Genomic DNA, 18,462 nt, shown 5'->3' on the forward strand with positions numbered 1-18,462 from the left:
TGCCTGCCTTTTTGTCGGCTACGTGTTACGGTCTATGTTCTAAACCTACACTGGTATCAGTCCCCAACTTTTCCTACGCTACATCGACGACTGCATTGGTATTGATGCTGCTGCTGCTCCACGTGGAGCTCGTCAAATTCGTCAACTTATTGCCTCCAACTTTCACCCTGCCTTCGAATTTATCTCGTCCATTTCTGACTCTTTCTCAATTTCTGGAGATAGCTTATCTACTGATATCATTTATAAACCCACTGATTCTCACAGCTGCCTGGACTATATCTCTTCCCACCCTGTTACTTATGTCATCCCCTTCTCTCAATTTCTCTGTCTCCGCCACATCTGCTCTCAGGATGAAGCTTTTCATTCCAGAACTAAGGATTGGAGTATTTCCTCCTTCAAAGAAACTGGCTTCCTTTCCTCCACCATCAATGTTGCCCTCAACCACATCTCTTCCATTACACGCATGTCTGCTTTCACCCCATCCTCCCACCACCCCACCAGGGATTGGCTTTCTCTTGTCCTCACCTATCACCCCACCAGCCTCCACATCCAGCGCATAATTCTCTGTAACTTCTACCATCTCCAGTGGGATTCCACCATCAAGCATATTTCTGCCCCGCTTTCCACAGGGATCACTCCTTACGCAACTCTTGTCCATTCGTCCCTCCCCACTGATCTCCCCCCGGCACTTCTTACAAGTGCTACACTCCCCCACACCTCTTCCCTCACTAACATTCAGGGCTCCAAACAGGCCTTCCAGGTGAGATGACACTTCACCTGTGAGTCTGTTGAAGTCATCTGCTGTATCTGGTGCTCCTAGTGTGGTGGGACCCAATCCAGGTTGGGAGAACTCTTTGCCAAGCACCTACGCTCCATCTGCCAGAAAAAAGTGGGATTTCCTGGTGGCCACCCATTTTAATTCTACTTCCCATTCTGATATGTCAGTCTATGGCCTCCTCCACTGCCACAATAGCCCCCAACCTGATGGCATGAACATCGATTTCTTGATCTTCCAATAATTGCCCCCCTTCCCCCCTCACCATTTCCCATTCCCATTTTTTTGATCACCTTATCTCCTTGCCTGCCCTTCACCTCCCTCTGTTGCTCCTCCCCCCTTCCCTTTCTTCATGGCCTTCTGTCCTCCCCTGTCAGATTCCCCCTTCTCCAACCCTTTATCTCTTTCACCAATCGGCTTCCGAGCTCGCTACTTCACCCCTCCCCCTTCCTGGTTTCCCCTATCACCTACTACTTTATATTTCTTCCTCCCCTTCTTTTCTGACTTCTCATCTTTTTTCTCCAGTGCAGTCTCAGCCCAAAACATCGACTGTTGACTCTTTTTTCCATCGGTGCTGCCTGACCTGCTGAGTTCCTCCAGTATTGTGTGTGTGTGTTGCTTGGATTTCCATCATCTGTAGATTTTTCTCTTGTTTGTGGTAGAAACTTCCCTTTTCAGTCGTTCTACTAATGTAATACTAAATTTCAAGTTCAAAAGAGCCATAATTTGATTTCTGATCTGTACTTCACCTGATATGACATTATGGCTGAGCCAGGCCTTTATTTAATTTGTAACAATTGAAGCTATTATGATCACGTGGGGCATTAAAGAAAATTATGGCAACAGAATGAAGCTGGTTTATTGAGAAGCAGTTGTGACTGATATCCAAGAGCTGAAATGTGATGCTCTGTGTTTGTTCGCTGGTAGCTGTTTGACACTAATGCTCATGCTCCAACTCCAGGTAAGATTGTTACCACTTTTAGTATTTAGAATGAACGTAGGAAAGAGAAATTTCTCAGAAGAAGAAATATATGATACTGTCTTCTGTGCAGCAACATAGCTGCTAGCAAACATTTGTTGTCAGTAGTTGCAGTGTTTCAAGGTTATCCGGAACTACTTTTGTTGATATTTGCAATGATACTCCCAAAATATTTTATAAATATATTAGCTGTGATGTACTTAACTATTTGTATGAGTTAAGATGACTAGGTGCATTTTAATTTCAGCTGTATGTTATGATTTGCACTGAATTGTCACATTTGTACATTCTTTATCATGTATTTTACTTTTATTTTAGCTTTCAGGTGAAGTTTTTCTATATTGCACAGTTGGCTTATTGGTTTCATGCCTTACCAGAGCTTTATTTTCAGAAAACCCGGAAGGTAGGCTTTAGTAGTTTTTTCTTTGTATTGTGTCTTACATATCTTTTCAGGTGCAGCACCCAACAGTGGGAAGAATAAGTTGATTAACATAAAGTGAAATAAGATTTGCTAATAAACGCCATGGCAGAGAAGTTCAGTCTTGACTTTGCTTCAAATTAAGCTCTGTGTTAGGGCGGTCTAGTGAACTTGTAAGCTTTGTAATGACTGTCGTTTTTGAGTTTCCCTGATTAATGAGTATTTAAAGCCATGACCAACCAAAATGATTCTGGGTTGAATTGATAATCTTTTCATGACCAGGGAAACTTGGTAAAGGAGCCTGTTGGCTAGGTAGGAAGTGAAAGGCTTCAGTTGCTAATCAAGAGATTCACTGAAGTGGGTAGGTGTGTTTGCAATTGATCAATAAAGGACAGTGTGGTTGGTTTCTTCTCTTTTACCTCTCACTGCAGTTGAATACCTTGCTGGTGTTTACTGCCAAGCTCTCTGGTATAAAGGGCCCACCAATAATTTATGGCCATTGCATGTGCTGCTTGGTGTTTAGCAGATCAGCTGAGTTTAGCAGGCTGAACATCTGGGGAACTATGCACTTGCATTGATGACATACCTGTATACTACATGGTCCTTTGCAGTAACTGTCAAGGAAGCCCTTGATGCTTATCTGCTGTCCTTTTTTGTGGTGGGGCTTTTCCCATTACCATAACACCTGAAAAGTGTCACTCATGTTTTCCATGTTAACCACCTGTAAAAAATGGGTATATTTGAGACAAGTACAGTAAAAATTGATAAACTGCTATCAGTTTGTTTGGAACTTTGACTCCCTCTGACACGGGCCACAGTTCTCTGCTCCCTTTGACACCGGAGCCTTTAGAAAACTTATAGCACTGACGACACCACTGTTGTAGGCCAAATCAAAGGTGGTGATGAATTGGTATATAGGAGGGAGATTGAAAATGTGGATGATTGATGCCACAGCAAAAACCTGTCACTCAGTCTCAGCAAGACTAAGGTGTTAATTATTGATGAGGAAACCAGAGGTCCATGAGCCAGTCCTCACCGGAGGATCAGAGGTGGAGAGGGTCAGCAACTTTAAATTCCCCGGTGTTATCATTTCAGAGCACCTGTCCTGGACCCAGCACGGAAGTGCAGTTACGAAGCGCCTCTTCTTCCTTTGGAGTTTGCAATGTTTCAGCATGACATCTAAAACTTTGACAAACTCCGATAGATGTGTGGTGAGGAGTATATTGGCTGGCTGCATCATGGTCTGGTATGGAAACACCAATCCCTTGAATGGAAATCCTACAAAAAGTAGTTGATACTGCCCAGAGTACTTCATGGTAAAGCGCTTCCCTCCAATGAGCACATGGAGTGTTGTCACAGGAAAGCAGCATCTATCATCAGAGACCACTACCCACATCTCGCTGCTGCCATCAGCAAGAAGATACAGGAGCTTCATGAATCACATCCAGGTTCGGGAACAGTTATTACCCTTCAGTCATCAGGCTGTTGAATTGAAGGGGATAACTTCACTCAACTTCACTTGCCACATCGGTGAAATGTCCCACAACCTATGGACTCACTTTCAAGGACTCTTCATCTCACGCTCTTGATATTTATTGCTTATTTATTTATTATTACTTCTTTCTTTTTGTATTTGCACAGCTTGTTGTCTTTTGCACACTGGCTGTTATTCCGTTATGGATTTATTGAGTATGCCCACAAGAAAATGAATCTCAGCATTGTAAATGACATGTATGTACTTTGATAATAAATTTACTTTGAATTTCAAATTTTAAGAGAAATATGAATTAAAAGTGTGTTGGAGTATTAATAAGAATGGAGGTCTGAAAAATTTGTGAATTCATATTACCATATTCCAGATCATGCCAGTTTAAGAGTTTTACCATATAATGTTTTATCCTGCATTACTATCTTTTAAAATGCATCAGTATTCCCTCTCGTTCCACCATGAGATCAAGGCCTCTTGACTTTCCTACCTTAGCTCTGGAACCACAATCCTCCTCATCCTCACTTCTTCCTGCAGACATCCTTACACCATTCCCAAGTCTGACAGAATCATGGACAATGTTCCTTCCTTGTATCTCAGCCTTCCAACCATTGTCAGTAAAGCATGGCTCATTGGGAAAAGGAACCATCCCCCCACCCCCTCCATGTGCTGAGCATACACGTCAAGTATGCTCTGCCATTTGATTATGGCCAATTTATTTTCCTACTGAACTCCATTCTCCTGCCTTCTTCCTGACACCCTTAGTAATTAAGAATTTATCAAGCTCTGCTTTAAATATAATTAATGACGGCCTTCACAGCCATTTGTGGCAAAGAATTCCACAGATTCACCACCCACTGGCGGAAGTGATGTCCTTCCTTTGAGGCTATGCCCTCCGGTCCTAGACTCTCCCACTTCAGGAAACATCATCTCCGCGGTCACTCTATCTAAGCTATTTAGTAGGTTTCATGAGATTCCACCCCTCCCCCATCCTAAACTCCAGTGTGTACATTTGTACAGGCCCGGAGTCATCAAATGTTCCTCATTCATCAACACTTTAGTTCTCGGGATCATTCTCTTGAACCTTCTCTGGACTGTCTTCAATACCAGTACATCCTTCCTTAGATATTAGGCCCAAAACTGCTCACAATACTTCAAATAAGGTCTGATCAATACCTTGTAAAGCCTCAGTGTTACACCCTTTCTCTTGTTTAGTGAAAGTGTTTCATGTACTGATAGCCAGTTAGAAAATCAGCATTAGAGTTTATTGCATATTGATTATTTGAATTTTCTGTATATATTGCTGAAGACATTCCAATTTTATGGTAGTTTTATGCATTCCAGAAAAGGTTTTGATTTAAAGTCTAAAAGTGAACTCTTGAATTATTCTTTGCTGTCGCTGATTTCTAATCAATTGAGTGTCTTTTTGCTTTTAGGAAGATATTCCTCGGCAGCTTGTGTATACAAGTTTGTACATTTTTCACATCGCTGGAGCTTACCTGTTAAAGTAAGTTGCTTTTTTCAAAATGGTGTGAATGAGGGGAAAACCTCAAAAGGTAACATTTATTCAAATAAGACATTTAAAATAACCTTCAACAAATTTGATAAGCAGAAGTTCCTGTTTTCAATGAAAGGACTGTTAAATAATCAAAAGCAGGCTATAGCACTTAACCATAATAGCAATTTCTAAAGGGAAATTTATTTTTAAATCTCAATACCTTGTTTAAAAACTGAACTAAACTTAACAGGACATGATTTATAGGTTACCTCAAAACAATTACATTTCTTATTTAATCATGGGTAGTTTCAGTTACATGGTTTTTAAAAATAAAAATTGTGGCATAAACCTCAACTAGCAGTCTTTTTTCTCCTTGGCTTCTGGACTTCCATCATTATGTTCATGAGAATGAGAATGATACTAATTTGAATATTACATCTCTGGGGTAGCCTGCCCCATGGAGAAAGACCAACTTACATTGACTTGGGATTGAATAGGTTGTTGTATGAAGTGTTTGTTGGCTCTGGACCTGTATTCACTGGGATTCAGAAGAATGATTGGGTGACCTTGTTAAAACCTACAAAATGGTGAACGGCCTTGATGGAGTGGATGTGGAGAGGATGTTTCCTATGGCGGGAGTGTCCAAGACCAGAGGACACAGCCTCAGAATAGAGGATTGTCCTTTATGAACAGAGGTGAGGAATTCCAGAGAGTGGTGAACCTGTAGAATTCTTTGCCACAGGCAGTTGTGGAGGCCAAGTCTTTATGTATATTTAAGGCAGAGGTTGATAGATTCTTGATTGGTCAGGGTATGAAGGGATATAGGGAGAAGGCAGGAGACTGGGACTGGGGAAAATTGGATCAGCTATGATAAAATAGCGGAGCATGGCCAAATGGTTTAATTCTGCTCCTATATCTTATGATCTAGTCTTTTTAGGCTAGGATGGATTCTTCATTGAACTGTGATGTTTATGATCACGGTTGCTGCAAGGTGATGAGCAAACAGAGTTCAATTCGGAATGTTAGAAAAGAAAGAAACTAAGAAGTTTTTTTCACTTTCAGGTGATTCTGGACACTCAAGAAATAGTTTTCAGTTGATTTGTATATAAATTAGTAGATGATCTCATTTGATTAATATTATGGTATTGGTTATATTAATGGTGGAAAACATGGTTTGAGTTGAAGACAAGCAGACTGTGACAATCTTGAAATTATCGATATGGATATCGCATTTTTGATGCTAACTTCAGGAGTGCTATCAGCACTATGTTCACTGTTCACTCTGGATTGAATAGCGATTGATAGAATGTATAGCCTGAACGGTCATTCAACCCAGCCAAACCCTGCTATTTATTATCTCAACATGAGGTTCTGCCACCTGTCATCATCTAGCCCAGAGGTTCCCAACCTTTTTTATGCCATGGACCAATAACATTAAGCAAGGTTGGGAACCCCTGATCTAGCCCTACGTACGTGTCCATAAAACGTCATTTCTCAATTTGTTCCAGATTAAGATGATGGTTATCTTAATATGGTTGGGATATTAAGTTTTCCCAACATTTTGTTCTTGTATAACTTCTACTTTTTGTTATACCCCGGTTTTATTTATTTATTTGGAGATACCATATATTTAGAGACAGCACAGGAATTGAACTCCAATCTCCCAACACCCCGAGCTATAGTAGTGTCATGCTAACCACTACGCTACCTTGGCATTTGAAGATGCCATACAAGTGTTTTTAATTAAAATATAATTATGTTATCTGGTTTTCTATTTCTGTCCCTCATTGGAAAACTGCCGATTATCTTGTGAATGTGTCCATTTAGCTTGAGAAGCAACACGTCAGTCTGGATTTGTCTGTCCATCTCATTTTAAGAAAACCTTTCCTTTTGACTTGCCTAGTTTCTGTGTTCAGGAATTAGTATTCCAATTCTTTCTAAATTTGCCCTTAATTTGGAGACAAGTTTCGGGCTGCTTTAACTTCTATGTTTGATCAGTTGAGTATCAAGTTTGTTACTGCTATATTAATCTTGATACTGGTACTGTGAGTGGGGATAACTTATGAAAACTCAAATATTTATGTATTCCTTGCATCAAAAACTTGTTTTAAAAATCTCTGTGTATTCTGTGTTTTTTTTTTCCAGCTTGAACCGTTTTGGTTTGGTACTTCTGGTGCTACATTATTTTGTGGAACTTCTGTTTCATATCTCTCGACTATTTTACTTCAGTGATGAAAGGAACGAGAGGTGGTAAGTATGTGAGAGGGGGTAACTGCTTGGGTCTGCGTTCAGTAGCAAGCACAAGTATTGACCATTAAATTGATTCTCCAGTGCTATCAGAGCAGCAGTTGAGGGATAAATATTAGCTAAGACACTACAAGAATACTGCTTTTGCATATAACATCCAGTGTTCATCATTTCTGAAGCTTATTTCCTGAATGAATTAACCATATTATTAACCAGATGGCTCAGTTTGTGAATTTGATTTGGTATATAAATCACATCATCGAGATACTGTGAGATTAAATAACTCAGGGAATTCACAAAATTCTCATATTCAGATACTGCAATCCAAGAGAAAGTTAACAATGTTATTTATTCATAGGGGAGCTGAAAGGGAGGTTATGCTTCAGTTATATGGAGCATTCCTAAATCCACATTTCAAGTATTATAATTTTTATTTGGGGAAGAATATTAATGAGTTTGGAAACAGACTACAGAACTTTGCCCAATAACTACGTGAGTGGGTGGATTGTCTCATCAGGAAAGATTGGCCAGTTTGTTCCCACTAGGGTTTAGAAAAGTAAAGGAAGACTTGACTGAAACATTGCAAATCCTGAAGTGTCTTGATAGCGTGGTTGTAGAAGAGATCTTTTGTCTTATGAGAGAGCATAAAAATAGACACCTGTGTTTTTAAAAAAAAAAGGATTCTCCGTAGTAAGACAGATGAGGCTTTTTTCGCTTGGATGATCATGAGTTTTTGTAACTCTTGTTCGAGAGGCAGTTGAATCAGGGTTTTTGAATGTTTTCAAGGCAACTGCACACTGGTTCTTGAGAAGCAAGGAGTGAAAGTTTAACCACAACCTTATTAAATGATGGAGAATACCTAAGTAGTTGAATGACTTTATCCTGCTTCTAATGTGTATGTATCATCGAGCATTGAAACAGCTCAGTGCTATTCGACAAGTGTGAATGCAATTTGGTTTGCAAAGAACATTTACTGAAACAGAACAGGAGGAAAGTAAACCAGTAAATGAAATTAACTGTGGAGGATGTTGAACATTTTTTAAATGCTATTAACTAAGAAGAGTTATTAGTTTCATTAATATTTTACTCTAGAAATTATGGGGAGAACACTTGTGTAAGTCACTTTAAGTGGCATTTCCTGTCACGTGTTTGGAAACGTACATGTTCCTCAGTGATCCATATTGTGTATAAATCAAATTATTGAAATTATTAATATAAATCAAATTATTGAAATTACTATTGGAGATTACTGTTTGGGTGACGATGCAGTTCGACACAAGATAGCTGATTTATCTTGGCTGTTTGCAGGGGTGGTTATAAATGTTTAATCACAAGTGTGGAGAAAATTTAGGAATGGATAGATTATTCTGCATATGAGTTTTCAAATAATCATGCACACGATGGAAAAATGGTGTTTTCATTTCTATTGTTGACTATTGTTTTCTCAGTGAATCTGAAATCATTATGGTTTATTATTTATTGATGGTGTTTTACAAATTAGAAACATAGAAAGCCTACAGCACAGTACAGTCCCTTCAGCCCACAAAGCTGTGCCGAACATGTACTTACTTTAGAAGTTACCTCGGGTTACCCATAGCCCTCTATTTTTCTAAGCTCCAGGTACCTATCCAGGAGCCTCTTAAAAGACCCTATTGTATCCACCTCCACCATCATCGCTTGCAGCCCATTCCACACACTCACCACTCTCTGTTTTAAAAAAACTTACCCCTGACATCTCCTCTATACCTACTTTCAAGCACCTTAAACTGTGCCCTCTCATATTAGTTATTTGAGCCCTGGAAATAGCCTCTGACTATCCACACGATTAATGCCTCTCATCATCTTATACACCTCTATCAGGTCACCTCTCATCCTATGTCGCTCCAAGGAGAAAAGGCCAAGTTCACTCAACCTATTCTCATTAGGCATGCTCTCCAATCCAGGCAACATCCTTGTAAACCTCCTCGGTTTACAACTTTTTTACAACATTTTACAACTTTTTATATAGTTTCCACATCCTTCCTGTAGTGAGGTGACCAGAACTGAGCACAGTACTCCAAGTGGGGTCTGACCAGGATCCTATATAGCTGTAACATAACCTCTTGGCTCTTAAACTCAATCCCACGGTTGATGAAGGCCAATACACCGCATGCCGCCTTAACCACAGAGTCAACCTACACAGTAGCTTTGAGTGTCCTATGGACTCGGACCCCAAGATCCCTCTGTTCCTCCACCATTAATACTATATGCTGCCCATCATATTTGACCTACCAAAATGAACCACTTCACACTTATTTGGGTTGAATTCCATCTGCCACTTCTCAGCCCAGTTTTGCACCCTATCAATGTCCTGCTGTAACCTCTGACAGCCCTCCACACTATCCACAACACCTCCAACCTTTGTGTCATCAGCAAACTTACTAACCTATCCCTCCACTTCATCCAGGTCATTCATAAAAATCAGGAAGAGAAGTAGTCCTGGAACAGATCCCTGAGGCACACCACTGGTCACCAACTTCCATGCTGAATATGACCCATTTACAACCACTCTTTGCCTTCTGTGTGCAAGTCAGTTCTGGAATGTCCCCTTGGATCCCGTGCCTCCTTACTTCCTCAATAAGCCTTGCATGGAGTGCCTTATCAAATGCCTTGCTGAAATCCATATACAGTGCATCTGCTGTACCTCCATCAATGAGTTTAGTCACATCCTCAAAAATTCAATCAGGCTTGTAAGGCACAACCTGCCTTTCACAAAGCCATACTGACTATCATATTATGCCACTCCAATTGTTCATAAATCCTGTCTCTCAGGGTCTTTTCTAGGAACTTACCAACCACTGAAGTAAGACTCACTGATCTATAATTTCCTGGGCTATCTCGACCCCCTTAAACAAGGAAAGAACATCAGCAACCCTTCAATCCTCTGGAACCTCTCCTGTCCCAATTGATGCAAAGATCATTGCCAGAGGCTCAGCAATCTCCTCCCTCACCTCCCACAGTAGCCTGGGGCATATCTCGTCCGATCCCAATGACTTATCCAATTTGATGCTTTCCGAAAGCTCCAACACGTCCTCTTCTTTAATGTCTATTTGCTCAAGGTTATAGGTCCGCTGTAAGCCATCCCTACAATCACCAAGGTCCTTTTCCATAGTGAATACTGAAGCAAAGTACTCATTAATTACCTCCGCTACCTCCTCCAGTTCCATACACACTTTTCCACTGTCACATTTGATTGGTCCTATTCTTTCACATCTTATCCTCTTGGTCTTCACATACTCGTAGAATGCCTTGGTATTTTCCTTAATTCTGCTCGCCAAGGCCTTCTCATGGCCTCTTCTGGCTCTCCTAATTTCATTCTTAATCTCCTTCCTGCTAGCCTTATAATTTTCTAGAGCTCTATCATTACCTAGTTTTTTGAACCTTTTGTAAGCTTTTCTTCTTGACTAGATTTTCAACTGCCTTATAACAAATTCACTGTTCTGTGTTATTGCAGTGATCTTAAGCTTAAACATAGATCAGATTCTTGTACCCTTTTAGCTGAGTTTTCATCTGGCTGAATTGCTGCTTCATCTTGCTGCTTTTTAGTGATGAGCCAACACATATCAAGAAAAATATTTCTATTTTAGATGAAGAATTGGGAATATTTCAGTACTGCAGCAGCCTCCTGCTCTTGTTTTGATTGTCTGCCTTTAGATTTTTAGAAGGCTGTGGGTTCCAGTTCCATATTGAGCTTAAGTACACAGTGGAATAGTGGGGGTATGCTGCCCTCTTGATAGTGTTGTCATTGGTGAGGCAATAAATCATGTTGATTCTATATGGTGGATGTGAAAGATCTCATGGCACTATTGAAAGAAAAGCAGGGCAGTTCTTTGTGATTGGCTAATATTTATCCCTCAGTCAGTATCATTTAAACATCACCATGCTGCACTTATGGAAACTTGATGCATTTAAAATGATGGTCACATTTCTTACATTACTAGAGTCTTAAAAGTACTCTGATTGTAAAGTGCTAAGGGATATACTAAGGTTGTGAAATATGCTGTGTACACCCAAACTCAATTTTTATCTAGGCTGAGCAAAGGAAAACCATAGATTGCTTTGTTACAGAATATTTCGAAAAGAAAGTTAAAATTTTGAATTTTACGGACTTCTGACTTTCATTTGCAATCTTGCTATTCTGCTTTAAATTTCAGTTTTACGGTTTGGGCCACCTTGTTCGTAGTGGCACGACTGCTTACTCTCTCTCTGTCTGTCCTCACGATCGGATTTGGCCTTTCTGGATCTCAAAATCAAAGTCTCGATTTAGCCACCGGAAATTTCAACATACTGGCTATAAGGTACAAATGTTAAATCAGATAAAAAATGATGTTGTTGCTTTGAAGGTAATAGTATAAAGTCATAACATTACTTTTCTGCACCATTTTTCAATTACACATGCTCTGATGCTAATCTTCGAATCATCTCAATAGACTTGTTCTCTGATTATAGTGACTATTTGTTTGATGTCATTTCATCTTTAATTATTACAGATGTGAGGCGGAAATGGAAAGAGTCTATCTCCCCAGTATCTTAATGGTAGATTGTTATTGTAACAATACTTCATACAATTTTTTTGTAACTAGACTTGCTGTCTCTGCAGTGCATACAGTGTAAATTAGACTTATTTCAGCAAAGGAATTGTTTACAGCACAAGAATAAAACAGTATTTATTGTTCTACCTCTTTAAAGTTATCCTGGACCTTTTGCATAGAAATTCCTTCTACAAATATCCCAGGGGGTTTTGCAGGTAATTGCATTTCTTGTAGTGTAAAGCCACATGATCAGTAGTTCCTGGAATTGGTTCCTCATTTGTGCTGAACCAATTGATCTTGGTCACTGATAATTTGGAGTCCACAATTGTTTTCAACATCTGAGTACAGGACTTGGAATGTTATACTGAAGTTTTATGTGACAGTGAGGCTGAACTAAGAATAAAGTGTGCAGTTCTGGCCACCTACTTACAGGAAAGCTTGGGAAAAGTGCAGTGAAAACTTAGAAAGATTTGTAGGGAAAGGTTGATTAGTTCGGTCTTTATTCACTGGAGTCTATACAAAATTGAGGGGTATAGAGAGGGTGAATGTCCCTTTAATTCAATGCAACTAGAACTAGAAGTCGTAAGTTTAATGTGACAGTGAAATACATAAGGGGAATGTGAGGGGGATCTTCATTTGGAAGGTGGTGTGACAGAAGTGGTGGATGCAAAATTTAAGAAAAGATTGGGTAGCTATATGGGTGAGAGGGGTGCGGAGGGCTATGTGCTCTGGGTGGAGGTAGATGGGGCTGGGCGGAAGATCAAACTGCTATAGTGGCATCCGCACGGGACTTCAAGGCGAGTGGTCCCGGGTTTGAACCCTGCTGGCTCCTTGCACACTTTCCATCTGTGCTGGACTGAACGTCGAGCTAGCAACTCAGCCTCATAAACAAACGCTAAAGACATGTCAAGGTTGTTCCTGGATGCAGCACAAAGAGCAGAGAGGAACAACACAAAGCAGGACATCAAGCTGGCATGGGCAATGGTGGGCCAAACAGCTTGTTTCTGTGCTCTATCACTATGATTCGCTGCATAAAAGTTCAGTCAATGCATCATTTTAGGCATTGTGAAGAATCACCAGTTATATGTGGTGCTTTTGAGCAGCCTGTGACAATATCATAGCAATTGTTGGTTTCTAAAAGAGGGTAGAAATCCCTCACATTAACAATTCTGCACTGAGCACTGGTAGTGTTGTGCATTAATGTACACAATTATCCTTGACGGCAGTACCTGTATCTACTGGCCTAAATGGTAAATATAGATATATCATATATCTATGCTTTATCCTGGCAGGCGCATGAAGTCAGTTAATTTGAACTGCTTTTGCAAATGTAATTCTATATCTATGTCTATAATTCTCTATAAACCTTTACCAAGTCAATCAATTATTGATCCATGGATAGCTACAATATGTGGGAGGCCTATTTTTTTTCTCTCAAGGAGCAATACCCATGGAACAAAAGCAAAGGAATTATATTTCACCTTTAAGTACATGCAAACTTAACTTACAATTTCTGATAAATATTAGGCTATCTTCTTTGTTAGAGCATAATTGTACTAAGAGCTTGCACAAATTGTCCCACATGGAGTTGACCCTATAACATTGATTACAGTCCTTTCTATGCTGTCGGCTGATTGGGACTTTGTAGCCTGCTATTCCTGGCTAAGATTTTTGCCAATGTCAAAGTGGGGATTTCAGTGTCATTGAGGGAGGCAAGGACATAGTTAATTATATCATTGCTATCCTCTCCATTATCTAAGTTCCCGATTAATGGATTTTTTTGCCATCTTACTTGTTGAATTATGTCCTCAATTTTTTTCACAATACTAAAGCAAACTGTTGCCAACTACTGTCTGGATTAAATTGACCTGGAACAACTTTCAGCTATGTATCAACCTGGCCCATTGATATAAAACAATAAGTAGCTTTGTTCCACTGTCAGAAGTCCTCAGTGCAATCTTTGATCTTCAGTTAACTGACATTTGGAAAATTAGAGCAGGTCTTTAGACTAAGCAAGGGAAAATTTAGCCAGAGTTTCTTATTCTTCATAGTTAAAGAGAGCTCAGTGTACACCTTGTTAATGCAAATATCTAATCAACCAATCACATGGCAGTAACTCAATGTATAAAAGCATGCAGATCAAACAGCAGAATGGGGAAGAAATGTGATCTAAGTGACTTGGATCATGGTATGATTTTTGGTTTGAGTATTTCAGAAACTGCTGATCTTCTGGGATTTTCGTGCACAACAGTCTCTAGACTTTATGGAAAATGGTGTGAGAAACAAAGAAAACAGCAGTGAGCAGCAGTTCTGTGGGTGAAAATGCCTTCTTAATGAGAGAGACCAGAGGAGAATGGCCAGACTCAACTAACCACACATTACAGATTTGTGCAGAAAAGCATCTCTGAATGCACAACGCAGAACACCTTGAAGTGGTTGGGTACAGCAGCAGAAGACCATGAACCACTGAGTGTGTATGCCATGTTGTAGCAGTATTCAGCTCAATTCTGATGTCTTTTGCAGGCTTATTATTAAGAATTCATTATGAAGATTATGTATTAGGACCTGTGCAGTAAAGTGTTCTTAAGGGCAATGATTTTTTGGGACAGCACAAAAAATAACTGGAAACTTGATTTGAAAATGTTTTTTTTATTGTATACATTAATTAACTAACTCACTTAATGACTTGCCCATAGGACATAGTTGTTTCTGGTAAAGAGAAGATGACAATGGAGCCAATGTAACTAAATGTAATTGCATTATTAATTGCAGAATAAGTGCTCTGGCTGCCATTTGCTTAACCCAAGCATATATGATGTGGAAGTTCATAAATTTCCAGCTTAAAAGGTGGAAAGAACATGCACAAATACAGGCTCTAAAAAAGAAAGCCACTAATACAAAGAACAAACCAACTAAAAAAGGAGAAAATAAAGGTTAGTTTAATCATTTAAGATGTGATGACATTTGATGACGAGCAGTGGTATTGCAGATAATTTTTAAACTGAAATGTATGGTTTTCCCTAAGATGTTACAATGCTCCTTCACTGTTACAAAAGCATTGCTGTGAATTTGTAGCTGATTAATTGGCATCTTGAAGAATGAATGGATTGGTGTTTTGGGTTGTATTCATTTGGCTATCAATTCTCTTATAGATGCTGATCTAAAAAGGTCAATACTTGCCCTTTTTCATACTTACACATTTTTTGTACCTTTGGTCCTTTTCCTGCCATTCTCGATTCTTATTCTTCCTTTATCATTCGTACCCACTTGAAGTAATAAACATTTTGTTTGCAATAATATCAAAATTAACTCTGCACGATTTTGCAATCGACTTAAAATCAGAATAATTTCTTCCCTTGTATTCTATGCTATAATCACTAATTTTCCATGAGAGGGATGTTGATTGGCATTATGGTACAGATATCTCCCTGCTTGTTTTACATCCCTTTTATTTTTGGCTTGGGTTATTTTTAATGCAGTCAGTTTGAATATGTTTCTGGTGTTCTTTCCTGCATAGTTACCTTGTATTCTGTTCTTGTATCTAATTCCATATTGTTCAGCTTGTTTGCAGTTCACACTATGATTGAAATTGTAATGAATTTCAACCCCAGTTCTCAATGGGTATGAAACTATCATAACCTGTCCCTCTATCTTTCAGCTAATGGAGTAAATGGGACCGTCACTCCCGAAGATAAAGATTCTCCACGTTTGAGGAAAACTAAATCATCTTGAAAAATAGACACACCTATGTACAATTTGCCAATTGCTTTACTCAATTTCCATTGACAGTTTTCTCTCAAACATTATTTAATTTTCTGTAGTAGAGATTTCTAGGTACTTGAGCAACCGGAAACAATTAAAAGCCAATACAACTAAGGGAAGTAAGAAACTGAAGGGTATGGTGGGGTGGGGGGAGGTTGTTTTTCTTTATCCACACTGTCCCCATTTTACAGAGAAAATAGAGCAGGTTATTGAGTTTTCAATTTGTCTGTAAAGTTCTGCTCTACCAGAACAACTCAACAAGGAATAGAATACAGGACGACGATAAACTAATCCTCAAGTGCAAGTCTTGATGAGAAGTTGCACTGTAGCTAGGGCTAAATATTCCTAACCTCCAGGATTCCTGCAGCAAGAAAATTGTTACTTGTGCAGAAGTGTTTTTTTTTTTTTTTGAAAGAAAAAGCAGCTCAACCTTACCGAAGTAGATTTGACTTGGGAAGATTTGGTGATCTGTCGCTCCCAGTGGGGACTACGCTATGTCGGGATGTGGGAAATTTCTCATGTGCAACACCTCTCTACCCCTTGGGAATACAACATCAAATAATGGTCTGTTCTCCATTCGTAGTTAGTCGCATATGCCACTAAAATGATAATCTTGCAAATTGACATAAAAATACAAAGTGGTGTAGCAATGCAATTGAGGCAGTGACCTTGTCTGGAAAAAAATTGGTATTTTAACATTTGTTTTCACCTGTATGTTGAGTTTTGAAGTTTGTATATTTTAATTTTATTTTGTCATTCATCACAGCCTGAAGAAAATGTTATCTTTCCTCTTAAAGGCTGTATCATCATATAAAGTTATATGAGCAGATTACTTAGCAATTCATCACCAGAGCAATTTTAAAACATATCAAATGAGAATCTGTACAAGTTTTTATTGTTAATATTTACAGGATAATTATACTTCATTTTTTTAATACTAGAGGATTCACATAAATGTAAGTTTATATAAAGGATTGGTTCCTAATATCATTTGTTTTCCACACTTTAATTCCTTTTGATTGAAATTGCGATTTTCTCCACTTATCTGGTCATCTACTCAGGTTAATTTGAACAGGCAGAATTTTAAGAGATCGCTGCAATATCACATTTTGAAAGAAAACCATGGAGAAAAAAGTTGCAGTAGAAAATCAAAGAAATGTATACTTACTATTTTTTAACTCTATGAACAATAAAGGCTGCCAAATTTAAATAGTTTTATAAAAAGTTGTGCAAGGCCTTAATATGCAGTGCTGCAGATATAATGATAGATATCAGGTAACTATTACAAAGTTTGAAGGTGTACAACATTCTGTAAATAGGGAGTTGCTAATTTGAAATGAGTTTTGATTTATAAAAAATTGCATTGAAATGAAAATTTCGTATAAGGATCTTAGTTACCATCAAGTTTAAAAACATTTATAGACTGCTAACTATAGGTGGAGCTTTTAATTTTGTAAATTAAGGATTGCTCCTGGATAAAGAAAGCACTTCAATATTTTCTTGAACTCCTGTCCATTTTTCCAGTTTGGAACATAACTAGTGTGTAGGTGAGGGATTAGAAGTTAAACTGCAAACAACCCCTTTCCTACATTGCATTTTTGATCACAAGGAAAGTGATCATACATGTCATCAAGTTCTAGTAACTAATCCATACATGTTTCAACTTAGTCATCTTAATTGTAAATGAAAGTTGAATTAATGAGGTAAAGACATCCTCCTGGTTGTGGATTCCAATATGAGAATGAGGTGCATATCATCACGTAATGACTGAAAGCACAAAATTACCACAATTTTCATTATTTGAGTGCATAGTAACAATTTTTTTGAGTGCAAAATGTTATTTTGATGTGAGATGTTCTAAAAGTAGCAAAAGTATAGGCAGTTTAATATTGTGCCTTACTGTGCCTAAACCTCACTTGGTACTGTTAGAGCTGGATGCTCAAACTACTACCTTTCCTTCACGTCAAGGTCTATTGCCAAAATGTGCAAACAGCAAGAGGAAGGAAGGCTGTATTTTTGAATTAAATCATGGATAATTTCTTTTAACTGCTTTATTTTATTATAGATGTTTTCAAAGTTAATGGATAAAAGTGACCTTTTTCATTGCTGGCAACTGATGAGTATTAAAATGCAATGAGTCTTACCAGGACTATAATGATCATGTCTCAAATAATCAGGAACCTGGTTTTATTTTGAACGTGTTGTCTATGAATTGTATTTTCATTTATATGAACTGTCTGAATTATTGTAACTGCATTTATTGCAGAGTAAATGTGAAGTAAGTTGTCCTTCCTAGTTTGACTCTTTATTTAATGCTGCATCACCACATTTACTGTAATTTTTAGAAATGATTAATTTGTACAACCGGGGAAACTAAATATTGAAATTGCAAAACAAAAAGAGGAATTTGGCGAATGGAGCAGCATTTTTGGAGGCAAAATAATAGTCTGGTTCTAGTCACCACCCTGCATCAGGACCTGTGCAGAGTCTCGACCAGAAACGTTGACCATCCCTCTGCCTTCACAAATGCTGCTTCACCACTGAGTTCTGCTAGTAATTTGTTTGACATTCCAGATTCAGTCTGAATAAACCTACTGATTCCTATGGCTTTCTTGGTTATACCTCTTCCCATCCTGACTCCTGTAAAAATGCCATTCCCTTTTCTCAGTGCCATTGTCTCTTCTGCATCTGTTTCCAGGATGAGGATTTCCTTGTCAGGACATCAG

At 38.6% G+C, this 18,462-nt stretch overlaps 1 protein-coding gene across 1 annotated transcript in view; it reads left to right on the forward strand.

Moving 5' to 3' along the window:
* The window catches only part of tram1 (translocation associated membrane protein 1), a 28,503-nt gene extending 10,479 nt beyond the window's left edge, over positions 1 to 18,024 (forward strand). The window contains exons 6-11 of the mRNA XM_072253839.1: positions 2,073 to 2,157; positions 5,095 to 5,165; positions 7,302 to 7,406; positions 11,597 to 11,740; positions 14,747 to 14,907; positions 15,633 to 18,024. Of these exons, the coding sequence (XP_072109940.1) occupies positions 2,073 to 2,157; positions 5,095 to 5,165; positions 7,302 to 7,406; positions 11,597 to 11,740; positions 14,747 to 14,907; positions 15,633 to 15,706 (640 nt within the window). The 3' untranslated portion in view covers positions 15,707 to 18,024. The remainder of the gene's footprint in view (positions 1 to 2,072; positions 2,158 to 5,094; positions 5,166 to 7,301; positions 7,407 to 11,596; positions 11,741 to 14,746; positions 14,908 to 15,632) is intronic.
* The last annotated feature ends 438 nt before the right edge of the window (positions 18,025 to 18,462 follow it).

This window comes from Mobula birostris, chromosome 1 (assembly GCF_030028105.1).
Source record: "Mobula birostris isolate sMobBir1 chromosome 1, sMobBir1.hap1, whole genome shotgun sequence".
NCBI lineage: Eukaryota > Metazoa > Chordata > Chondrichthyes > Myliobatiformes > Myliobatidae > Mobula > Mobula birostris.